Genomic DNA, 26,901 nt, shown 5'->3' on the forward strand with positions numbered 1-26,901 from the left:
TATGCGGTAGTAGTCTCCCTCTTAATGTCAGCTTCTCTATAATAGTCATTGAATTCATTTGATTCATACTCGGTTCCATTATCGGTCCTCAATATTTTGATCTTCTTCCCTGTTTGATTTTCAACCAAGGCTTTGAAAGAACGGAACCATGTGAATGCTTCATCCTTCTTCTTCAAGAAATAAATTCAAGTTTTCTGAGAGAAGTCATCCACAAAGATAACATAATATAAATATCCTCCCAAGGATGTCACAAGCAACATACTAGATAGATCAAAATGAACCAATTGCAAAAAGTCGGTAGTCTTGCTATCACTTGAGGGGAATGGTCCCCTTGTATGTTTTCCTTCAGCACATACCTGACAAACACCTTCATGTTCTACTTTAAATTCGGGCATACCTATCACCATCTTCCTCACATCGGGTAAAGCCTTATAATGTAGATGAGAAAACCTTCAGTCCCATAATTCGGACTGAAGTGGTGTCACAAGAAATAGCTCCTAATGGGCTTCCTCCAACTTGATATAGGTTATCAACCCTGAATCCAAGAGTAAATGATTCTTTGAAATTTCTATTCCAAACACGTACCTTTCCATCGATGAATGCCACCTTGAATCCTTTGTCCTCCATTGTTGAAACAGATACCAGGTTCTTCTTTAGATTAGGTACATATAGTACTTCTTGTAGATGAATGGTGTTACCTTGATTCAATTGAAGAGTAACATTCCCAACTCCCTTCACGGGTAGGTGGCATTGTCTCCAAGAATGATTTCCAAATTTGTATCTTTTTCTATCAAATTTGAAAGAGTTTCCTTATACCCAGTAAAGTGCCTTGAGGCACCACTGTCAATCAACCAATTTCCCAAGGTATCCGGTGGAAAGGCAGTGAAAAGGGCAGATATAAGATTAAATTATTTTTGCTTGAATCTACAACATTAGATTCATCATACTTGGAGTTTCTTGATCTTTTGGGAGGTTGACCATTTCCATGTTGAGTAGAGAGAGTATTCATTTTTCCTTTGTTGTTGAATCTGCCATTCCTTTGATTGTTGTTACCCCTGAAATTGTTGTGGTTGTTGTTGTCATCATCCCAAGGTGTATCCCTTCTATTAGGACACTCCCTAGCATAGTGGCCAAACCTGTTACAAATGAAGCATCTTCCCTTCCATCTTTGAATCCCGGTCTTCCTTGACATTGCTTCTTTGAACCTGCATTGTTCTTCTTTTTAGCATGAGCGGAGAATGCAGTAGGTTCATTCCTATTTGAAGGCATGTCTCTCTCCATCATCCTTGTCTCTTCTTGAGTACATCTAGTCAACAATTCATCAAAACCTGGAATCTTGTCATTGTTGAGGATAGTAGTGTTGAACACATGCCATTCACGAGGGAGACCTCCAAGGGCAATGAGAGTGAGCTCCCTATCAACAATAACTTCTCCAATTGAAATAAAATCATTTTTTATCTCAGTAATCCTCATGAAGTAGGATTGGATATCTTCACCTCTTCCCTTCTTTAGGTCCTTCAACTTGTTTTTGAGAAAGAGGACTTGATTTGCGTTGCTAACTTTGAACATGCCAACCAACCTGTCATACATTTCCTTAAATGTGTTCAAATCAAAGATGTATACAACCAAATGCTTGTTAATAGAATCCCTGATGATCTTCGTTGCTTTGACTTCACCTTTCTGGTACTTTGTCTTAGCGGTAGCCATTGCATTTGAAGGAGATTCAGTGATCTTTCCGTGCACATATAGTCCATAACATCCTGCTCTTCCAAAGTCAAATCAAGAGACAACTTCCATGCATGATAATCAGACTTATCATTGAGCTTGTCATCAGGTTTGAAGTAAGATGCAGAGACCACTGAATCTTGTCCTTGTCCAATCAATCTCAGTGATTGATCTTTTCACTCTTGCTTGGGCTTTGTCTTCACCTCAGCGTTGATACCATGTTAATTTTAGATAACAATGGTATGTTCTATGCTTAAGAGCAATTTACTTCAATTTTTCTTATTAGCCCAATATCAATTTCCAGATTAGCAATCACATTAACATGATAGTAAATGTACATAGAACATAAATAAAAAGCAAAAGACAAGCCAAGACAAGAGGACACAATATTTGGCAGATGCCAAGGAAAAACCCCAATGAGGGGAAGCCCTTTGAGAGAGAGAGAGAGTACAATATATAAAATTCACTTGCCCAAACACAGTCAAATTTGTCCAGTCAAACTGTAGTCAATAGGATGCCCTAACCAGAAAGTCAGCGTTGGTCAAATTATCCGAATTACTTCTCCAAATCAGCTTAGTCAAACCTAGTCAATTCGGCCTCCAAGAACAGTCTAAATCAGCGCAAAACAATGCAGAAAAAGTCAGTCAAACTTGGTCAATGCAGAGTCAAACCTGTGGTCAACACTAGTCAAACAGCGCAGAAAACCTCGAAATCTGTGCCAAGAAATGAGGCCTAGCCAAACAGAATTTCTCCCAAGAAAAATGCAGTCAAACAAGGTCAATTGCTACCCAGTCAATGCTGGTCAAACTTGTTGCAACTTGGTCAATGCAGAAAACAGAAAAGTACAGTCAGCCCTTCGCACGTGTGGAGAGAAGATGCCCAAAAATTCATACAACCCAATCAGATGAGGAGAGGGAGATATGTGAGTGATGATGAGTGTCCAAATGAGGTAGATGCTCCTATTTATATGCAACATTGAGGATGAAAAGGCATGACTTTTGGGCTTTTGAGCCTACATTAGATTGTTGGTCGGCCTTGACAATTTGTCCATAAAAGAAATAAATTCATAATTCCATTTGCAACTGTCAGAATGAGGTGATCATTAGATCAATCCTACACTTCTCGGAAAGAGGAATCCAATAAAAATATCATCTCCATCATATGAGTTGTCCAAGGTGGAGTTTTGCCCTAGTTGCCAAATTTAACAGTTTTGCCCTGGCATAGTGCCCATATCTTGTGTCTCTTGTTTTGTGATCTTCATACACACATAATATGGTAATTTCTTGATGAAAGATAAAGAGAATAAAGAAGTAAAAGAAACCAACACACTCACAAGTAATTATCAAGAAAAGAGAATCAAACCCTAATATAACTACTTTGATTTTCCAACAATGCTTGCCATTGAGGCAAGCCCAGGTGCACCTCTTCCACATTATTGCACTATTGCTCCCATATCATAATAAAATGGCTCAGCTAGTATGCTATTTCTGGACTTTTTGTGTGTGTCCACTGAACGTTTGAATTTTATGGTGTTGTCTTTATTGTTTGTTTTGCATATCACTAGTTTTCCTAGTTTGGAACATTACATGTGTCAAGCGTTAGCTCAAGAGGCTCCATCAGGGTACGTGCCTCTTGGTTCAAAGAAGCTTAGAATCACATTGTTAACTAAGACAAAATAGGTGGATAAAATGCTTCAACATAGTAAATCAACATGGCCAACATCTAGGGTTAGTATTGCCTCTGACGGATGGACAGGGTGCAGCGCGCCATCCAATCATCAACTTCATGGTGTCTTCCTTGAATGGATCAATTTTCTTGAAAGCAGTGGATACTCTAGGAAAATAAAAGGATGCACAATATATGAGTGAGTTGTTCATAAAAGTCATTGAACGTGTAGGTGTTGATTCTTGTGTGCAAATCATTACAAACAATGCACCAGTTTGCAAGGTTGTTGCCATGATTGTGGAAGCTAAATATCCTCAAATATTTTGGACACCTTGCATTGTCCATTCCTTGAATTTAACACTTAAATATATTGCTTCTGATATGACATGGATTGGAAATCTTATTGAGGATGCACGGCATATCCGCAACTTTTACAAAATCGTATCAATGCCCTCACAAACTACAAAGAGTACACACACCTATCATTGTTGAAGATTGCAAATACAATTTGCCTCTACATTCATCATGCTAAAGAGGATGAGGGAGGTCAAGGCCACTCTTGGGGCCATGGTTATTACAGAGTTTTGGTCTTTCTGGAAAAAGACAAATCAAGCAGCCTCAAAAAGAGTGAAGGACAGAGTGTTAGAAGATGCTTGGTGGGAGAGGGTAGATCTTACTATTAAAATCATGGACCATATCATTGCTTCGTTACGATTTGTAGATACCGACCAACCCATCGTAGGAGAGGTTTATGAGGGATGAGATTCCATGATTGAGTACGTGAGGACCATTATTTTTCAGAATGAGTGCCTTGAGTATGAGACATCAATGGAGGCCTTCTTCACCACCATACAAGATATTCTTGTTAGCGGGTGGGACAAGAATTGCACACCTTTGCATTGTTTGGCTCACTCACTAAATCCAAAAATACTACAGCCATGAGTAGCTCAATGGTGGACCTTCACACAAATTCCCTCCTCATATGAATGGTGAGATTTCACATGGGAAGAAGGATGCATTGAGATAGATATTTCAGATAGAGCATCCCTTCATGAGGTGGAAGACGCCTTTGTAGAGTTTTCCACTGGCAATGGGCAATTGCAAGCTATGATGTGATTAGAGACAGGGGGCAAAGAAGCCCTACGCTTAGTGGGCAACTCATGGAACAACATGCCCTCCTCTACAACAGTTAGCCATGAGGGCTCCTCTCTCAAGTTACTTCGTCCTCTTGTTGCAAGAGGAATTGGAGCATATATGGGAATCTGTATAGTTTGAAGAAGAGCGAGCTTGAGCAGTCCAAGGCAAAGACAATGGTGTATGTGCATACCAACCTTCGTCTTATTTATAAGCAAAGGGAGTAGTGGTTGAAGGGAAAGACAAAAATGTGGGATATGGGTTTGGACAACAGTGTTGAGTTGGCATTGGCCAACTTGGATCTTAATGAGCCAGTGCTAGAGCCTGTCACTTATAATGATGGTGATACTCTTGAGTCTTGAGGGGTCATCCTCCACACCAACAGATGCAGAGATTACATTGGATACAGAGGAGGTGGATGCAGAAGAGAGCAATGGTGGTACTAATGCTGATTTTGATGTTGATGAGCCATAGCCTATAGCCTACAGGCAGCTGCCTATGAGTTTCTTCCATCTTGATTTACGGCTCTATTATCTACCCTGTTTTGTATTTGCTTTTTGCCATTCGCATTCCCACCTATAGTATCTATGAATCAGTTATTTAGGAGTCCTGAGGACTCAGTGTCTATGTAATACATTTTGATTTTGATGACTTAATGAGAAAACTGCTGTTTACGGTTTTTTTCTTGTGTTTATCAATTTATCGTCATTGATGTAGTAGTAACTTAGTAAGTACTAGTTGTAAACTTGTACCATTGATGAAACATGAGTATATGCATAATGTGTGATTGAATTTGTATCATCATGAGAATCTGTGAAATATGATGGATATATATATATCTATATATATATATATATATATTGTCCTCAGTGTCATGTTCCAGGGGGTTGTCGTGTCATGTGTCAGACGCGTATTTTCGTGGCCTCTGTGTCATGTGTCCCCATGTCAAGTGACTTAGCTGATCACATATAGATATTACAAGGAAGATGGCTATCAACTGCAACTTGTCTATCTATATTTGGAGACATTTTTCAGTTGGAAAGACTTTTGCCTTAAAAAAGATGGAATTTTACTAAAATCTAAAAGCTGGTTATGTTATGAGCAACATGGCTATCAACTGCAACTCGTATATCTGCATTTGGAGACATTTTTTAGTTGGAAAGGATTTTTCCTTTAAAAGGATAGGATTTTCTATAATTCAAAAGCTGGTTTAATTTTCTTTAAAAGGAAGAAAGAATGACGAGTGTCACGGCAGAGAACACCTGTGCACACCGCCCTTTCATGTAGAACTTGCACAGAATCACAGGCTTGGATTTGGTGACTGGTGCCAATTTCAACCTTTTAACACCAGCTTCTTTGTCCTTTAGTGCCTGTTTCTTCCTTTTTGCAAGCTGCCAAAACCAAGAAAAAAAAATTTGAGAAAAGTTTAGAATAAAACATATGCTAACTTTCCAAACCATCCCAGTTCACAATCTGGAAAAATAACAGAAACATGAAAGTGTCATAAAATCTATAAACAGGATGTAAATCTATCCCTGCAAAGCACTCTTAATTTTCAAGAATAATAAACATGTTATTTCTATTTTATTTATAATCTCACTAAAAGCATTCACAAAGTCCACTAAACATCCAGGCTGTAGGATTTTGTCAGATTCATTAAAACTGCCAATATAAGTTCTCTGCAAGGATATTTTCAAAATATACAGACAAAGAATTTTGAAAATGTACAGATGAAGAATTTACCTTCCTCTTTGCTTTTCTTTCTGCTGTCAAAGGACCTCGCTTTGCCTTCTTATTCCCAGCTTCCTGCTGGGACATGTGCAAAAGCGTAAGAGAGAAACAGTCAGAATGCCATCAAGTATCTAGTTAACAGGGGGAAACAGAGATGTGCAAAAGCATAAGAACAAAATAGTCAGAATGCCATCAAGTATCTAGTTAACAGGGGGAAACAGAGATGGTCCTATCAAGCCTAATACCCTGAGCCTTGAAAACGATTTATTGTGCATTGGAAAAAAACCATGATAGAATGAATAAACACCACTCTGACATGAAACTTAAAAAAGCACGCACATAATCCAGTATTTAAAGAACAAAAAATGTCAAGATCCATGGACCAAAGTATGGGAATTATAGAACAAGGAAGTGATTGACAATCATTTCAGAATACAACTGGTATAATTAAACTATCTATTCCGTAGCTGCATATGCTAGATTTCAAAATAAAATAAAAATATTACCGGTCACATAGAATTAACTTCTTCCATAAATACGTCTGGGAGAAACTACAAAGTTCAAACCCTCAGAGTTTTCTTCAAAATAACTAGTAAGAATGATCATGCCATGTGTTGGATGCAATTGAAAAGCTCAGACTCTAAGCATCAACTATCAGTCCAAAGAATATGTAATATCTAGAAGCCTTGTAAAAGAGTTAGATGTACAGAACATGAAAATATAATGGAAAGCCTGAGGCACAATAAAGTAATCAACCATTGATAAATAAAAAATAGGACTGAGTAGGTTAACGTAGTGGGAGGATCCCAAGAGTGGTCCTCTCGAGACTTTGATGATCCCAAACAAAGTCATCTTTGAGGGAGAAAGAAAACTGATTTTGACAATGCAAGCTAAATCATTCCATTGCTCCAGGAATGAATCTCAGCATACTGTAACCTCTCTGAAAAGTTAAAACACAAGCACCTATACAGACTGGAAAAAGAGATGGATCTAAGATTGGAAGGTAAAAGCAGGGTGAGCAGGATGAACTTATAGAAACATATAGCTATTGATTGGACATGTTACAATAACATAGAGGTGATATTTGTTGATTTGGGGTAGCATCGGTTGTGCTCTAGCCTCGAAACTTGGTGGAGAGGCTAAAGAACAAGAGATCTTCAATACCCAGAAATCGTTTGGGCAGATTCTAAACAGTTTGAGAAATATTAAAATAATTAATATTTTTAATGGAGTCCCTAAGTCCCTAAGTCTAAACTTAGGGAAAATAAAATATTAATTTGTATTAATATAAAACTGTGTTAGAATGGTCCAAAAGTCATGGATCAAGCCAGAATTAATCTTAGCCTTTGATTAGGGACTTAATCTCGATTGTTGAATTGTCAACGAGAAAAGTATAAACGGAGACTTGAGGGTCACTTGGAGAACACACTGAGTTGATCAAGATTTCGGTTTTCTAGGGCAGGTTTTACTGAGGAAGTCGAAAGAGTGATCAGAGTTGCAGCTGAGGGGCAATGAATACAGAAGCAGAGAGGCAGAGATAGTACCAGGAGGATCAGTGTAGAAGTCGGGAGAGAAGGACACAAAGCCAGCCAAAGGTTCACGTGGAGCCAGCCAGGGCTCACGCAGAGGCAACCAGGAGCTGCGCAGTGCCTCAAAGAGCCAATGTGGGTGATGCAAAGGCTCTAAGAGCTGACGCAGGGCCTCCAGCCAGAGGCTGACGCGGGGCAAGCTACGGTGATGTTGGGCAGACGCTGGGCCAAAAAGGGCTGACACAGTCCCTAGAGGTTGACGCTAGGGTTTTCGTGGGACAGATTGGAGTTGGGAGCTATCGGAGTGTTTATCTAGGGTTTCAGTCGAAATATCTGCTTCCGAGTAGAGAGGTACTACTGTCGAGATTATTCTCTGTTGGGTGAGCCAGTTTTGGCACCCAGATTGTATTCAAAAACAGCATAATAATAAAACCCTCAGATAGTTGCACCGGTTTTCCCACATTGGGTTTTTCCAAGGACATTGGTCCAAAAACAACGGTGTCACTTGTGTGCTTGTATTGTTTTCTTCAGTTGATGATCTGTAATCTGTTGAGCATGTACTTGTATTTATTTTCGGTATTTACATGGTAAATAACTTGTTAATTAATCAAAACAAGTAGGAAGAAATAAATCAAAAAATTACATGAAGGGTTTCTAATAGTTAGACTTAGAAATTCCAACAATATTTACTTGTAAAATACAGATTTAACCAAACCCTAGCCCTAGCTACCATGAAATAAGGAAACAAAAGGAAACAAGAGGACCTTGGATAGAGAGGGTGGAGGGCAATTCACTTCACTTTAGAAACCTTAGCGAATTTCTTATATAGGAGATTTAAGGTCAAAGGGTGCAAATCTAGTCCCTTTGATGGATACTTGATAACAATTTTTGCATACATAAACAAGAAACAAGAGTTCATAAATGATATTTCACTTTAATATGGCATATGATAAACCCTAATTTCAACAATTTCATGCAAAATGGAAGAAAATAGCAATAAACTTACACCATTCAACCAAGTATCACTTCATCAATCCATAGCAATCCTTCTCCATGCAAAACATATACTCTCCAAGACAACTTGCACTCTATCTATCCATTGCATCAAAAAGAAAAAAAGGATTACTAGTGCACGCTCTTTCAAGAGAGATCAAAGGAGTGTGTGTGACAATGATCTGAGAGAATTTGACTCCCCTCTATTTATATGAGGGTAATCATGTCAAATTTATCTATTTACAATCAAAATCCCTAAAAGTTTTCTTTAACTTTTAAGTATCTGACAAGATTAGTAGGTCACAAGTCAATCAGAAAATAGCTTCACATAATGATAAAACATAATTAAAAGGCATATTTTCTCCAACATGATATCATCCTCACCTAATGAGCATCTCCATCTAGTAACGTGGAAAACATGGTCCAAGAGTGCTTTTCACTCCAAGACATCTCATCAAAGTGAAAGGGTGCATCTCCAAGCCACATATTGTCATCCAAAGCATCATCATCAAGAAGCCTTGCATCATCTTCCTAGGGTTTTCATAGGTGACATTGTAATCCTAGGGCATGACATCAACATCAAAAAGAGTTGTGCCATCCCTTCCAAAGTATCTCAAGTGATCACCAATCTCATTTGGGCTTTGGAACAAGGAAATGCCCATCAAGTAGGTATAAGGCCATCCTGGGGGCGTCACGGGTCCCCTAGGGCACATCATCTATCTTGTCAACAATATGACTTCTTGGCTTAGTGTTTCAGCATCTGGGGGTGTAGAAGGGACCATACATCCATGTGGAGGCTCCTAAAGGCAGAATGCTCATCTTTGGGGGGTAATGTTGGGGTTGCAAGGTCACAAGCGCTCTGACTTTGGGTTGGACGTCTTCTTTATGGTGTTGTATAAGGGCCAAGCCATCCCTAAAGGGATATCGAATACATTTGTAAGAAACCATCTAAAACACACCCTCAAGATCAAGTGAGATCAACATCATTAAGTAAAGAAACCATTAAAGTATCATAGTGGGCCATATTCAATGCTAGGGGCACAAAAATACTTCACACAAGCCTTGCCTTCAAAATTCTTTCTAGCTAATGATTTGTAGGTAATTTATTACACTTGTGTTAGGCATGATTATACAATTATCCCTATTAGGTGCTTCCAACGCCAAGGGGAAAGACAATTACCAGGAAGGCCCATCGATATATAGGCACATGCGATAAATGTGTACATGGAATGGGAAAGACTTTATGGAAGATGACAGTGCCTTGGTGCTAGATGAAAAAGGTCCAACATCTTAGAGTGTAATGATGCTAAGAGGGAGCAATCATGGAGGCCTGAGTTGCCCCTTTCCTCGGCCTGCTTTTACCACCCATTTTTGTGCACCTTTTACTTCAATGATCTTTCTTTTGTTTCTTGCATAACTTTGGTGACCAACTTGCTTAATGTTTGTTCAACACCCCTTAAATATGTAGCAGTTTATTGCTCCTCAGGCTTTGGACATTATAAGTTCCTTTAATTTAGAGAGAGCATGACATGCATTGGAACTGAGTGATGACTAATGAGGGAGGTAGAGCTCAGGCTAGGCTTTTTCCCACATGATTATTATTGCTCCCAACCATCTTTTGCATTTTTCATTTTCTTCCATTTGTGGCTATATATGCTTTTATCTTCTTTCAACTACATCAACCTCTTAGGGTAAAGTTTAGGCTCTAACTCAGAGATGTGGATAAAGGGTACCAGTGGCAAATGACAAACCCAAAGAATGGAAGTTGATAAGACAGACGAAAAGTGACTAGTATGGATTACCTTAGGCACACTACATCAATCAAGGCCTCCTATTTGAGCCCCTCTTGAGCAATGAAAAGAAAAGGCCTTAGGGAAGATCACACTGGACTAGGGGCATAAGATAACATCCCAAGTGAAGTGTGGGAACAAGGATAGAATCAAAAGCGATCAATAATCCAACTCAACCTGTGATCCATCTCAAAATGCCCTTAACATTAAATGAACTTGCCTCAACTGTCATTATGTATTTCTACAACATCCTTCCAAGTAGCAAAACAATATGTTAACAACATAACCAATATCAAAATATTGATATTAGACTTACCATGATGGCCCCTTTCATCAAAGTATTTGTAAACTCGAATTCTTTGAGATCAACAACTTTTTGCATGATCCATCTCCATATTGTACAAGATTCTTTCGCCGTGCATTAATTTTAATCAGGGTGCACATAGATCGAGCTTTATTACCAAGCTACAATATCTTCCTTGGATTTGTCACTGTTAACTCCCTTTCTTTCTTCCAGAGACTACTTAATGTTGATCAATATTGTTATATTTATGCCATGCAATTTTGTGTGAGAGTCTTGATCTAAAGCATGTCATTTGTTTTTCTTACAAGCATCATGTCACCATATGGATGATTTACCACCATACTCTTTCTTGTAAGATTCGTATAGGTATGAACACAACCCTAGAGAAGAGTTACCTAAAATGTGCATACCTTTGCTTCCATAGAGTCATCTAGCCATCCCTTCCTTAATGAGTTTGCTTCTTATGCCTGTAAAAGATAGGTTTCTTTTTCCAAGAAAGACTTTCATTATGCCTTTCATACTGCAACTTGACCATCTACATTCCTTCATCCTTCAAGATTATTGTTTCCATACTAGATGGAATATATACCAGTCATGTCATAATGCTCCTTCCAAGAACCTTCCAAAATGATGATTCTTATAGGATCTTGATGATCCCTCTTTGCAAAATGACTACCTCTAACATTATGTTAGAAAATGATTGGATGAACTATAATATGCAATATGATCCCATTTCTTCTCATTCTTGTAAGCTAGATGATTTCTACCAAAGCAACTTAATCAAGTAGACTCTAATTCTTCTACTATCACATGCTTCTTTCTATGATGCCATGCTTTTACAAAAACCAAGACTCTTCTAGAGTATACAACAATGCATGCTACTCTACTTTCTACTTAATAAAAGAAAGACAAATTGCATAAAGAACCTGGCATAGATGGAGCTTCCTTCAATAGTAAAGATCCTTGGGATCTTCTCCTTTCGACTTCTTCTCAGGTTCTCCCTTTTCTTCAGCTATGTGAGCTTCACTTCTTTCCTTTCTTTTGTTGTTCATCTTGTTTGGACAATCCCTCTTAAAGTGTCCATATACATTGCATCCAAAGCATTAAATCTTGGACATATTTGTCTTTCTTTTGGACTTTCCAAACTTCCCTTTCCTCATCTTCTTGGACCTCGCAATAAAGACTTGAGACTTTTCATTTGATTCGGTGTCATCCTTTGCCTTGATTCTAGATTCTTCCAAGATACATTGAGCCCACAACTCATCAAACAGTGTATTATCCTTTTTAGAGTAGATACTAGTTGCAAAAATGCTCCAATCAGGTGGCAAAGCATTTAATACACAAATAGTCGTTTCATAGTCAAAACAGTTTTCCCAAGCCCTTGCAATTGATCTCTTATTTGTGACATCTTCATGAGATAAGTGACCATGTCTTCATCCTTTGACTTCCTTATTCTATATAGTCGATTTCTCAAGGAAACCTTTTGGCTTGATGTACTTATAGAGTACAACTTTAGCAACTTATCATACATAGCTTTGGATGTCTTTATATCAACAACAGAGGGAACTATATGATCCTTTATGGATTCAACAATGATTCTTCGTGCTCTTACTTCTCCCTTCTTGTATTTTGATAACTCTTGAGTCTTCTCTTTATTTGGTACAGCCACTTACTTCACCAAGGACATATTCCATGACTTCATTTTCTGTGAATGCCAAGTCAATCCTAGGAAGTTTTGTTGATCCAACAAGCTTGTTGCTCTCCTTGTAAAATGTAGCCATATGATCTGTTGATAGAGATATACAAGACAATATGATACTTGTCAAATAAGAGCCCTCCTTCTTGATGACGTCTCCAACTACCTTGATACTTTCAAGACCTTCAAGGAGACTTCAAAGATGCCATATAATGATGACTTCTAGGATCCCTCCAACAATAGTGTCTTCAAACATCTTTAAAGAGAGGATGATGATCCCAAGATTCCTTGATGCTTCCTTTTCTCCAAGATGATGTATTTAAAGAATCTTCAACAAAAGCTTATCCTTCATTTCTTCAATGAGAGCTTAATCCTTTTTAAGATGATGATGTCTTTAATGATAGCTTGATACAGTGATCTTCCTTCTTTTTCTTGAATAGGCCTTCCTCTTCATTCCTTGTGTCCTTTTGCAAATGAATCCCCTTGACAAGCACTTCTTATGTCAACAACATGATCTTCCAGCTACCTTGTCTGTGTTCACCTTAGCTTTGAAAATATGTTGGAGAATGTAGTAGGGTGACTATTAATTCATATTCTCTTTAACCTTAATAATTGATTGTGAAGTTTAGTTGTCTACTTATGTTTCTTTATTAAATCTTTTCATCAAACAATCATCAAGAGCAAAACAATAAAGACAATGGACACAAGAAGTAGGCTCCAATCTAGGGCAAAGCCCCTCCAAGTGGGAAACCCAGAAAGAATCTCTTCTCTTCTTATAAAATCTACTTCAAATGAGAAAACTAAGACCCAGAACCCTAGACCAGGTCCTCCTCCAAGCACCAACTCAACCCTCCAAGAATCTCTTCCAATGAGGTCAAAGATCAATCAAGTCAACAAAAGTCAATCCTTCTTCAACCATCTTTTAGATTCAGCGTCGGCTTCCATCTTCAAGTCTGTAGCTTCAGTCCCTTTGAACAATAGAAGTACTTCTTTCTAGCACGTGACAATCTTCCAAGAACTCCTTCCTCAAGCAAGACAATGTCTCCAAAGTCAACGATAGTCAAAGCTAGGTCAAGACAGTGTTTCGGCCCTTCTACAACTTGGATCTGAAATTTTCAGCCTTCTGCAACTCAGACCTACAATTCCCAGCCTGCAAAAACCCTAACCATGACACGTGTAGACATAAAAGAATGGAAATTAGGTCTCCTTCTTTCGCTTGGTCTTCTTCCTTGATAGCCTTTTTTGCTCTTCTTCTTGCTTGATATCGAACTCTTTCTATTGCAGATTGAATCCATGATGGAGGTCGAAGCTGCTTGTATATATAGCCTTTTTATGAGGTCAAATACTCCTCTCTAGGCCAACTTGTTAATGTCAGGGTCGACTTGTGCTTGGAGGCTCATAGGACTTTCTAGGCTCATAATTAATATCTTTTACATGTTACAACTTGCCCAATAGGGTCTTATACAAATGACAAGGACTCTCTTGACTCAAGAAAAATATGTCAAACCCTAGGAGCATGAAATGCATGCTTGACCTAGATGACCAATAAAATGAAGCATGAAACCCATGCATAAAAATAATATTTTTCTTTCTTATTTTTCTTGTAACATAAGATATACATATTGACATGAGTATAATGACAAATATGAAGACCGAAACTATTTACATTTTCTAATAGGTATTAGCTCATTGAAGCTCCATTTCTTGTAAACCATCCTGATCTAAGCCCTCTCTTTTCTCCAAGAGGATTTCATTTTGTAATATAATAAAAGAAATGTTTTACTTGAGGGAGCTTGGGGTTTCTTCCACTTGGTATCCTTGTCTCCTCATTTGGTAGGAGAGCCTCTTGGATAGCTAGTCACTGACTTGTTTCTTTTCATTTGCTAACCTAGTCATTAGATCTAATCTCTAACTTGTCTTTTTGCATTGTTGATTTAGATTAAGTTTTTCTTGTTCATTCCATTATCGAGTTGCAATAACATTTCTAGATCTAGATCTAATTGGCATTTCCATTGAAGTTATTGTAATATCTTGTTCTCATCTGTAATTGATCTAATTTGCTTGGCTTCATTGAGTAAATTTTTGCTTGCTTCATTGGTCATTGCCACAAGCTAATCTCATATTAATATCATAATTTGTGCTCAAAGTGCTAATTGCTAATTTGATCATCATATAAGTGGAATGGTATTTTGCTATTGATAAATCTTAAGATATTTCACTTGTGAAGCATTTCATTCTAATTATATCTCACTTGAAGCAATTAACTATTTTGCATTTTAGATCTAGTTTGCATATTACATTCTCTAAAATTTACCTCCAAGCATAAGCTTGGTTGATAGAAATTTAGGACAGACTTCCCTAACTGTCATTCAACTTCCTAAATTTGAGTTTGGATCAAAGGTTAAAACATGTAACCTCACAGTTCTCTTGTGGTCGAGTCCCTTGTAGGAAAGAAGGCACACAGGTTGTATTGGAGTCCTAAGGGGGTATTGGTAATGAGGCTTTAGCCTTCTTGCAATTCCCCGCTAGTCCTCCTTAACAAGTTTAAGGAGTTGAGGGGAAGTCACACCTTAGATTAGGCATATAATAAAATTTACCAAGACCACTTGATCACACACACACACTCACTAATAAATTCTCAATTTGCATTGTTTATTCTATACCTTGGATAGTGAGCGCAAGCTTTCATTCTATATTCTTGTACTTGTTTATGTCTCTTTCATGCTCACGATAATTGTCCTTAAATGTTATATCTTACTTGAGCACCTCTTTTTAAGTACAAGCTTTCTTCCCTTGCAAGTTCCATTTCAAACCTTGTTGCTCATATCTCTAAGTTGTATATGATCTATTTTTCACTAACATTTGTTCTGCATCTTCTCATTCCTGTAGCTTGAAAGTCATATTTTATTCGCAAGTATTGTAATTTTCTTATTGAGCATATATTTCTTGCAAGTTATATATAAAGGCACTGGTCTAATCATAATTTGTTTTTCATAATATCTTATTGATTTCATTGAATCTATCTTATTGATGTTTACATACTCATAAACAATCATACTTGTTAATTAATCTCTAAATTCAAGTTATATTGAAAGGTGATTGTCTTGCCTATTATCTCCTGGGCCTTCTTATCCTTAACAAGTTTTCCTTTAGATATCTTTCTTTTAGGGACTACCCCCCTTAGCTTAGCTAGGAGAGAGCTTAAACAAAGAGAGTCGGGAATAGGTGACAACCCCTTCTCTAAGCATTTTGCCTTTAAGGCCAACACTTATTGGGATTGGGGACTTTTCCCACATTAATCTAGGTGTGCATCTTAAGCAACAGCAAATCCATTAGTGCAATTCAGTAAATAAGCTTGTTAATCAAGGACAGAAGTCAAAACTTCATAGTGGGTTTCCCTTCCAAATTTGGGGCTTTGAACAATAATGGTGGTACCTCCCTCGGTAGGAGTGGTTAATGAAGGACCCTATTAGGTGGTTTCAACCTCTAAGGGAAGGACAAGTCCAAGGTACCTCCTTCAAGTGGCAAGCATCATGTGAAATAATGATGAAATGGAGTGGCGACAAAGGGAAGGCTCCAAGCCACAACCCATGAGACAAGGGTAGCAATGTTGAGGAGGGTCCATACCTTGGTTATATGAATGTAGGAGGGAGAAATCGTGGTACATGAGTTACCTTGGCCTTTGTTTTTCCACCCTTCTTCATATTCCTTTTGCCTTTTATTGATTCTTCTTTATTTTATTGCTCAGGGCTCAAGGGGCTGAGAACATGATGTGTAAGATATAGCAGTGATTACCCCCTTAAAGTTGGGTAGTTCATCGCCCACAAGGGGTAGGGACATTCACGAGTTCCTTAATGATGTAGGAGGCACTCATGTGGACCCAAAGAACCAGGGTGATGGCCATAATGATAAGGGGTAGAGCTCATGTTTGGCTTTTTCCCATGTGCTAAAATTGTATTGTTCCAATCATCTTTTGCATTTTGTGGAGAGTTTTTGGAGATTTATGGATGAATTTTGATGTTTGGATAATATTGTATCATTTTTGGAGCTTTTAATTGGCATTGTTGTGGATGGATACCTTCTTCGCTATCTTGTAAATGTTATTTAATGAGTTTCTAAATTTTGCTAATGTCTGATGCATGGAATAATGTCTCGTGGTTATTAATGTGCCCTACTTATTGAACATTGTTTGGAATTGCAACTATTAGGAATTTTTGCATATACTACTCATTTGATAGTGAATGAATGAATGTTCCTAGTGGATTTTTGCCTTTATATCCTTGAAACTCCATTAACAAGTGTCTAAGAAGTATAAATATCTAAAGGGGTAGTGAAGTTGCTTCCATTAGGTCTCCTTAAAAGAGCAAGTTGCCCATATTGAAATTATCCTTGACTCCAAGCCTCCCAATGGTTAGGCACTGATCTTAAATCCATGGTGATCACTTACAACTTAAATTTATCTCTCTTTTTCAGCGCTATTTTTTTGTCCCTTTAAGGATAGGGAGGCTCCCTTAGGGCTTGGTGCGAAATCTTTTGGAGGAAGGCATTTCGAATTTCACTTGGATAGATTTCTTCCTTACTCCCTCCTCTAGGGATCCTCAAGTTTTGGTGGAATTCCCATAGTGGATTCTTTGTAAATTTGATGCCCTAGTTGTCACATCAAGAGGGAACCCTAGAAGCTAATTCTTCAACTTGGAGATTCTTTGAAGGCATTTGCTCTAGTACTTGTTGAAATAGATCATACATTGCCTTTTATCTTATCTACCTTGACCGTGGATGCACACATATCTTGTCATATATCTCAACCCTAGGTCTTGTGTAGCTACCTTTCAAAGGGGTTTTTCGTGGAAAGTCTTACTAGCTTCTCCCAAAGCTCATACTTCTGTTGAACCTTTCCATGGAATGAGCCAACTTTCCTCACTTCAAACCTTTCATAGACACACATCTATCACAAGTGAGTAACACTGGGACTCCTCTGTTGATGAAAATCCGAGAATAGTAGGGGACTTAGGTTGTGGTGACAGTGGGCCTCTATACCAAGTGTTGTTATGCTCTCTAGCTTTTTCCTCCTTACAAGGCCTACTAGTTTGTGCAACAACAAGGCCTGAGGCCAGGGAAAAACCCAGAAATTCTTCCTTATGAGAGAGAGAGAGAGAGAGTTCAAGGTTCATCAATACATCAAAAACACCATCAAAATAGTATTCAAACAAATACCCATGAATAAGAAAAACGCCAAGCCAAGTCCCATAGCCCTCTAAATTTTCAACCTCCATTTCTCCTTCTGAAATTCTTTGGATCAGAATTAGACAAGATCAATTCAATGTGTGCAAATGAGGAGAGGATGTCTCCTATTTATAGACTTGAAGAGGGAGTCGAATGGGTGCCTCTTGGGGGTCCAGCCGACCTAAAATAATTTGAAGCCGACTTGTAGATTTTTGGGAGGGATATTATAAATTTCAGTTTCAATTTTCATCCTTTATTTCTCTCCATCAATTTGCTAGTGAAAATTCCAACCGAAGTTGCCAATCTTCAACAAATATGTCAGGGTATCTATCCTCAATAATTTCACCTGCTGCCTTACAATTAGAAGCATTATCAATGATGACTTATTAGATTACATTGTATGACCCAATACTTTCACTTGTTTTAATTAGTGGTTCTGCAATGTTGATGTCGGTCTTAAACTTATCTGAGTAGACATGAGATGAAAGGAAGACTGCACCAGTAGCAGACACACCAAGAACATTTATCAATGGCTTGACTTTTACATTTGTCCAACCATTAAATACAATGGATGCCCAATATTCATTCCAATAATTTGTGAATTTAACCAAAGCATTTTTTATTTTGACTTTTTCTCGGTCAAGTCTCCAATTCTAGCTTTGTCATACCCAAGTATCTTATATCCTTTAGGGTCACCATTGATGGCAGCAACCATTTCACGCCAATAAGGTGAGCAAAGAACATTGAATGGTATGCCCCATGGATAGAGAAGCCAAACATTTTTGCATCCATATCATCCCTACAACCTTAGTCAAGGAATTTTTATATTGTTTTATGCCTTAAAAAGATGCTTGTGCCTATGGCTGCAAATATACTACCATGGGTGGATGTTGATGGAGTTCTTACAGTTGCTCTATGTGTGTTAGTGGTGTCATGTTCACCCTTTAATCTTTTGTTTGGCATTGTGCTTCCTCCTCTTCCCCTATGTATTTGGTTCTTTGTTGTGTTGACACATTTGCACAGGTTTAATTCCTATTTGTTTATTTCCATCCCATGGCATTTTCCCACATAGATACTTTCTGGCATGGGTATATGAACCTGTGTAAGTGAAATTACAATGGGGGCATACAAATTTAGTGGTTCCACCCCCTTTCCCTCCTCCAAGCCTTGTGACATATTTCCACAAGGGTGTTAGGTCTTACCCTATTCTTTCCATCATCTTCACTCCCATTACAATCCTCTTCCTCTTGGTACTCCTCTTCTCCAGGGTATCCCCCACCACTACCCACTTCTTCATCATCTCTTCTTCTTCTACTTCCCAACACCATCATCATAGAAAAAAATGGAACAAACAAGATAAGGCTAAGATATATACACATCATGTTTGTTGAAGGTTGAGATTATTGCCTGCAATAAAATGAGGGAGGAGTGGGAAAGAGTAGGAGAAGAGAAGAAGAAAATCTAGATTCTAGATTCATTGAACATTCAACATATTTTTACACAAATGTTACATGGAAAAAAAATGGGATTAGACCCTACCTATTTGGCTCTCCCTTCAATCTCCCACAACCTCTTCAAGCTCAAACCCTCTCAAATGCTCTCAATCTCTCTTTCTCACAAATGAAATGGTGACAATGAGGGAGGGGAGGAGGCCTTTTATTGTTTTTCCCCTCCCTTTTCCCTACAAAAAGTCGTCCCTCTTTTGCCTTGACCGCACAAGTAATTTTAGGGCAGGAGTGTTTTTTTTCAATGGAGCGATCACTCCCATATCGCTCCCTATGGTTAAAATTCACTCCTAGAGAGATGGGGAGCAATACGAGAGCGATCGCTCCCTAATCAGAGCGATTTTTTTCATTGGGAGCGCGCTCCCGAAATTCGCTCCCAAACAGGAGCAAATCAAGAGCGTGCTCCCAGGGTTGCTCCCCTAGCGCTTCCAAGCGGAGCATAGACTACGAGGAGATTTTCGCTCCAGTGGCCAGATACACTTCCATTAGGGTCGTGATCTCTCTAGCAACATAGATGGGATGGCAAATTCACTAAATGGTTTTCAAGACAGCTTTTCTAAATGGAGTGATAGAAGAGGAGGTGCACATCGAATAGCCAGAGGGATTTGAGACGCATGGGAGGGATACCCACATATGAAGGTTGAAGAGAGCACGATATGGACTCAAGCAAGCTCCTAAAGCATGGTATGGTCAGATTGACAATTATTGCACCAGATGGGCTTCCTGAAGAGTGAGGCAGAATTGAACATCTATTATTTTATGCTAGGAGGTGAGCCTCTCATTCTTTCGTTATATCTAGATGATCTATTTCTGACCTAGTCCCCAGGGCTCATAAAGGACTACAAGAGGGACCTGGAAGCAAAGTTCAAGATGAAGGATTTGGGGTTGACGCATTATTTTCTAGGTCTGGATGTATGACAGACAAATGAGGAGATCTTCCTTGGTCAAGGGAGATATGCTATGGAGATTTTGAACAAATTCAAGATGATGGACTGTAGACCCATGCCTACTCCTATGATTACCAATTGGGCAAGATAGATGCATCAGACTAGGCCGCAGTTCACCCCAACTTGTATAAACAACTTATTGATTCTCTTATGTATCTGTTCAACACAAGGCCAGACATTTGCTTTGTGTTCAACACTCTTAGTCAGTTCATGGTTGAACCAAAGAGGGTACATTGGACAACAGCGAAGCATGTGCTGCAATATCTACGAGGTACAGTCGAGTATAGATTGAAATTTACTCGAGGTGATGGTATCGAGTTGATGGGGTATACAAATGCAGACTGGCAAGTAGTGCAGTGGATCGAAGAAACACTTCAGGTTGTTGCTTCAATATTGGATCAGGGGTTGTCTCTTGGTATAGCAGGAAGTAGAAGTCTATGGCACTAAGATCCACAAAAGCAGAATACATGGCAGCGAGCATGGCAACATGTCAGGTTATTTGGCTCCGAAAGCTGCTAGTGGCACTATTTGGTCAACGGTTGGAGTCAAATAGTATTTATTGTGATAATTGGAGTTGCATCAAGCTCTCTGAGAATCCAGTGTTTCATGACAGGTCAAAGCACATCAACATCAGATACCATTTCATCGGGGATTGTGTACAATATTGATTAGTTCAGCTACAGTCTGTTTCCACATATCAGCAGGTTGCAGATATTCTTACGAAGGCCTTGGGTAAAGCAAAGTTTGTTTTCTTCAGGGATAAGTTGGAAGTTGTGTGTCAGAAAATCAGAAAGGCCGAAATATTTTCTTATGTTGATAATTACTTGTGATATTATTATGTTCCTATTAACTTCTTTCTATTCTTTCTTTATCTTCTTCTCATCAAGCAATCATCAAAATAAAACATGAAGATCAAGGACACCAGAAGTAGGCACTCAGCCAGGGCTAAAACCCCTTTATAGGGGAAAACCCAGTCAGAACTCTTCCTTCAGTAAATTCAAATTGAGACAGACCAAGACCCTAGACCCAAATACCTTCCTCCTCCACCAAGTCAGCTCTCAAATTGTTCTTCCAACCTTCAAAGATCGACTGCAACAATATTGCATCAACATTGCTTCAATACTACTTCAATATTGCATCAAAGACAGATTTTCAACCCTACTGCATCAGAATTTCGGCCCAGCTTCAAGACTACTATTTCGACCCTCCTGCAACTTCAGTTCCTTCGCATGTGTGAGACAAGATAGAGAAAATTTTGACTTCCTTAGCTAAATAACAACCTCCTTCTCCTTCACTAGCCCTTTCCTTCTTCCTTCTTGAATTTCGCACTTTTTCTGCTTCCAACTACTGCAATTCGAACTTGTTGAGAGTGTGTGTCCAAATGAGTCGAGTTGCTTCAATATATAGTGAGTCTGTGAGGTTGAATTCCCTTATTGAGGCCAACTTGTCCTTTCTTGAGGCCGACTTGGTGGAGGAGGCCTATGAGACCTAATTTTACATAAAATAAATTTCTTTCTTGACAAATGAAGCCCAAGAAGGGTCTTTTACATTATTACATGGATAAGGACACTGACATAAACCTTAGAAGCCTACAATGGAGGCTTTGACCTATAAACAGTTGGCCCAAGCATAAAACCCATGCTTTAATAAATCGATTTCTTTAATAATAAAACTTCTTTTTCTTTCTTTTGACAAATACATTACATCATGACTTAAATATGATTATAAAGACCAACACTAGTTACATTCTTCAACATTCTGGAGAACACCTTCCTCACTAAGAGGGAGTGTTAGTTTTTGTCACTTGGACAGGTGTTTAAGTCTCAAATGGTGTCTATGATACTAGGAACAAAGGTGGATTAATTATCTCCAATACCTAGAAAAGGTTCCAAGTGAAATGTCTTAATATTAACCAATTTTAATTATTTTCCTAAGTCTAAGGGAAACGGGTTAATTAATCGAGATTAATTGAGACAATTCGATTTTGTTCTAGAGACTTCTAGAAAGTGAATTTTAGAAGACAAGATGATCTTAGCCATCGATTGGAGTTAGATCATGGTCGTTGATTCGTCAACTAGAGATTATAAGAGGAGATTGATGTGGCCTTTGCAGATCATTCGAACAAGCAGATTTGCAGTGATTGTAAGGGCACAGTGATAGCATGGGAGACACCAGCAATAGGGATCAACAGTGATTGGGATCATCGTACCAGAGAGGGATTCTTCACAGCGATTTCCAGATTCTCAGTGACAAAGGGAGATCGATTTATCTGTTAAGGCTGAGTTTCTCCAGCTAGTGTGAATTGATTCATTGAGGCCGAGTTGTCGAGGCAAGTACGAATTTTCCAAAGAGGTTGAGTTATTTGCTGGAAACGCACCAGTTGGATCGATTTAGGGTCACAGAGGGGCCGAATTGATTGAGAGGGGCCCAGTTTCTTTCCAAGAGGTCGAATCAGCTTGCAGAAGTCAAGAAATTAATTTACTAGAGCTTTTCTAGTGTCAGACAAGCAGTTTATGTAATCCTTGATTTGTTGAAGTAATAATATAAACCCTCATCTAAACAACTGGTTTTCCCTTTTGAGATTTTTCTAGAGACTATTTTGTCCAAAAATATCAGCGTCCAATTTTTTTGTGTGTGTTATTTTCTCAGTCCCTGTGATTAATTTTTGGGGAAATTGTACTTGTGTTTTTATTCAGTGTTTGCTGTAAGCTAATTTACAGAAGACAAATAATCTGCAAAGGTAGAATAATAATTACCAATAACTGCACTAGAATTTTCACAAATATCTTATCCATCTTATCTCCTGCCAATTTGCTAATTTTTCTTTCCACAATCCCTCCAACAAGCTTGAAATATTTAAGAACATACCTCTAAAGAAGCACTTATTGTGCTGTTATTTGAATTATATTTAGTTGCAGGTCATTCTCTTGGCAGTTGTCGAGAGTTGGAAAAGCTCTTAAATTGTCATTATACATACATAGTACATGCATGCATGCATATATGTAGATAGGAACACACACCTACATGTAGATTTTATCATTTGTGTCAAGTTTGAAACCCAAGATTAAGCCAATTGTAATTGTGTCACAACCTACAATATGAACAAAATGATTACTGCATAATCATTGGCAGAGACGGCATGTCAACAAAGGGAAGAAATCTCTTTCAACAAACAAAGAATTCAAAGTTTAAGAAATGTGTGCCCCTCTATGATTTCCCAAAGAAGCTTTTATTGTCTTATTCTCCTCTATAATAGCACTTCATTGTCTTAGAAATTATTGAGAATCAAGAACCTGGTAACAAATTGTTGCCTTACACACACACACGCACACATAGCCCATGTGGCATAGACCAGTTGGTGAATGGATGCATTGTTAAGGCACTCCTTGTGTGGTGGTTACTGGCTCAAAACCCCTTGGGTAGTCCCACCACCTAACCTTCAAAAAAAAAAAATATATATATATAAACACTCTGTATCATTGTGATTCCCATTCATGGGATTTGTCAATGTGCCACTGTGTTTGATGTGATTGTTGATATTGTTGGATACCTATATATATATATAAACACTCTGTATCATTGTGATTCCCATTCATGGGATTTGTCAATGTGCCACTGTGTTTGATGTGATTGTTGATATTGTTGGATACCCCCATAAATCCTCAACAGAGAATGTAACAAGTGAATTACCATAGAGAGTTCAACAACATAAGTTACAAAAGGAGAATAATGAGATAGAAGGCTCCTAGTATGACTATGAACTACTGCATTAAAAAGCTATGACTATGACAATAAAAACCTTGCATCTCCTACATTATTTCGTCGTCACAGGATTTGCTTACACCAAAAGTTTTCCTATCATTTCAACGTTTCTTTCCTGGAAAGGTAACCCTATGCCTTGAGATCTTTCACCAGGAACGTTCCATTCTCTCTTGTATATATTGGCAACATTACCAGCTATTAAAATTGCTGTGCTACAAAATTACAAAGTCTCATCATTGTCAGTGATACAGAGGAGGTCAGGTTACTGGCAATGTTCAAGAAAAGCTATTTTCTCAATTTGGAATGTGTACTAAGACAGTGATTGACTCTAAGCCCAAAGGTTACAAGAGAGTTTGGCCGGTAGGAATTATGCATGAGGACCTGAGCTTCAATAAATCACATTGCCTTTGTCAGATTATTGGGCCAAATAAAATCTCACATAAATTAATTAAAGATTATAAGAAAAAAATGTATTTCAGATAGAATATGTGAAACTAACTCCACTCCTTTTGCAATATAAGGTGACACCCTTGCCTCTAGAAAAAGTTACACAATACACACACTTCCTCCCTTCTTGACCTTGATCGTTTGTGCAATAGACAAGAACTTCCAATATATGTCCATTTTAGACTCTACAGTAAACTATTACCAAAATTTTCACATCAAAAATACAGAGATTCCACATACGTAAGTTACAATTTATCAGAGAATTCCTATGCCTTGTGATTTGCACCATTTAAGGAGAAAAAAAATTTAGCATGACGACCCTTTCACATATTTTGAAGGTGCTTGGAAATGCAAACTAAAAAGACAATGCTTCCTCGACTTTTTAATGAAAACAAGACCTCTTTGAAAGTTTAAAAGAAAAAAATCAACCGTACAGTTGTCAACTGAATATGAAAGGGCAAAAATGAAACTTGCCTTTGTGTCACGAAGCACCTCATCCACTGTCTCAGTTGTCCAAAGACCTACTTGACCTTCAAAAAATGAGGATAGAGAAAGTCCAGCATTCTGCAAACGTGGAAGTGTTAGAAAAAAGCTGAACATAAATCCTAGCCAAAATATAGTTGCAAAAAGCACCAATGGACCTTGTGTTCTATGATAATGTTCCTATCTTTTGTCAGATTATGATATGTAACCAATTTAACTCTAGGATGACAAATAAAGTGGAAAAAGGATGTAAAACACAAACAAGAGACCATGATGGTGATGATTGTGTACTGAATGTCCCAAGTCCATGAAAGTATATCATATCATGTGAAATAGTATATAAGATGTAAAGTAATCATTTATTGTGATGGTGATGATTGTGTACTGAATGTCCCAAGTCCATGAAAGTATATCATATCAAGTGAAATATTATCTAAGATGTAAAGTAATCATTTATTGTAACATCCGGGAAAGATGACTTAGTTGACAGTGCAACTTGACCAATATTTCACAAAAGTGGGAATAAGGTAATGACTTTGGGAACACCTAGAGAGACCACCCAAATTTCAAGGGATGGGAATATAACACATTTTCCTCCCTCTCCACAGTATAAAAAATTTATAATATAGAAAACATCAAAATTTAATATTTTATTATTATTGAATCAAGATTTTGAATCTTGAACAGAAATAAACACAGTTCTAAATCCAATTACACAATTTGAAAATCAAATAGATGACAATCCATACACCCATAAATCATAAGACAATACATCCACACTGTTGAAAATGTAAAAAGTTTCAGTCTTCATAATTGTTGTTGTAATCATTTCAATATGTATCCTATGTAACAAACAAAAGAAAAAATAAAAAGTTATTATATTAAAGCATGGGTTTCATGCTTCTTATTGATGATCTTCTAGGTAAAAAAGCATGTTTTTTGTGCTTCTAGGGTTTGTTAGGTCTTAGGATTTATTGTCATGAGTCAAAGGAGTCAACATCATGTTTATAAGACCCTTCCGGGCAAAATGTAATTGGAAAAAGAATTTATTTTGAGTCTAGAAAGTCCTGGAAACTCCAAAAGTACAAGTCAGCCCTGGCAGCTTCAAGTTGGCCTAAAGGAGGGAATTCGACCCATTGGAAAGGCTATATAAAGGAGAAGTTCGACCTCATTTGGCACTCACTCACCAAGAAGTTTGATCTCTCAAGGAAGAATTTGATCTATAGCTGGGAAGTTGGAAGAAGGAAGAGCAAAGGTCTAGAAGGCAAGAGGAATTCAAGGAGGAAGCAAAATTTCTGTTTTTGGGCTCCATCTCTCTCACACGTGCGAAATCTAGGGTTTCCACAACTTCCTAGAAGAGGCGAAATTGCAAATTCAGGTTGCAGGTGCAACATCAGGTTGCAAGAAGAGCAAGTATTTTGTTTGGACCTCGTTGATTTTGAGAAGACTTGTTTCGCTCAAAGGAGGATTGTTGGAAGAGTTGTCTTAGGGTTTTTGTTCCACTGCTTCAAGATCAAAGCTATAGAAGAGTTGCAATATTGAAGCTGGCAAGTCAAAGTTGCAGTTTTGAAGCTGGTTGGAGCAAGATTAAGGAAGGAATTGCTAGAAGAGCTGACTTGGTACTTAGAAGAGGCCTTCATCTAGGACTTGGGTCTTTATGTCTCATTTGAAGCAGATTCTATAAGAAGAGAAGAGTTTTTCGGGTTATCCCCTTGGAGGGTTTTTGCCCTGTTGAGAGCCTAATTTTTGTGTCCTCTATTGTTATTGTTTCGTTCTTGATATTGGTTTGATAAAAAAATTATAACTAAAGAACATAAGAAGATTAACAAAGTTCACAAGCAAATATTAAGGTGAAGGAAAATTGGATTTAATAAGCTGCCACTTTGCATTTTCCAACATGGTATCAAAGCTAAGGTGAACAAGAGAAGGTAGCTGGAAGGACACAAAAGAAGAGATTGATTGTCAGG

The 26,901-nt window shown here is 38.0% G+C and overlaps 1 protein-coding gene across 3 annotated transcripts in view; it reads right to left on the reverse strand.

Moving 5' to 3' along the window:
- The window catches only part of LOC149143612 (uncharacterized), a 115,394-nt gene that overhangs the window by 51,174 nt on the left and 37,319 nt on the right, over window positions 1–26,901 (reverse strand). Inside the window, exons 2-4 of one of the 3 annotated variants that reach the window (XM_089447113.1) lie at window positions 24,922–25,015; window positions 6,268–6,326; window positions 5,787–5,915 (exon numbers count right to left, since the gene is read on the reverse strand). In XM_089447113.1, the coding sequence (XP_089303239.1) occupies window positions 5,787–5,915; window positions 6,268–6,326; window positions 24,922–25,015 (282 nt within the window). Of the gene's footprint in view, window positions 1–5,786; window positions 5,916–6,267; window positions 6,334–24,921; window positions 25,016–26,901 lie in introns of all 3 variants that reach the window. The other 2 variants (XM_089447112.1, XM_089447111.1) reach the window with 2 other exon arrangements.

This window comes from Pinus tabuliformis, chromosome X (assembly GCF_031772625.1).
Source record: "Pinus tabuliformis cultivar Carrire ecotype Pingquan chromosome X, CPIR1, whole genome shotgun sequence".
Taxonomy (NCBI): Eukaryota; Viridiplantae; Streptophyta; class Pinopsida; order Pinales; family Pinaceae; genus Pinus; species Pinus tabuliformis.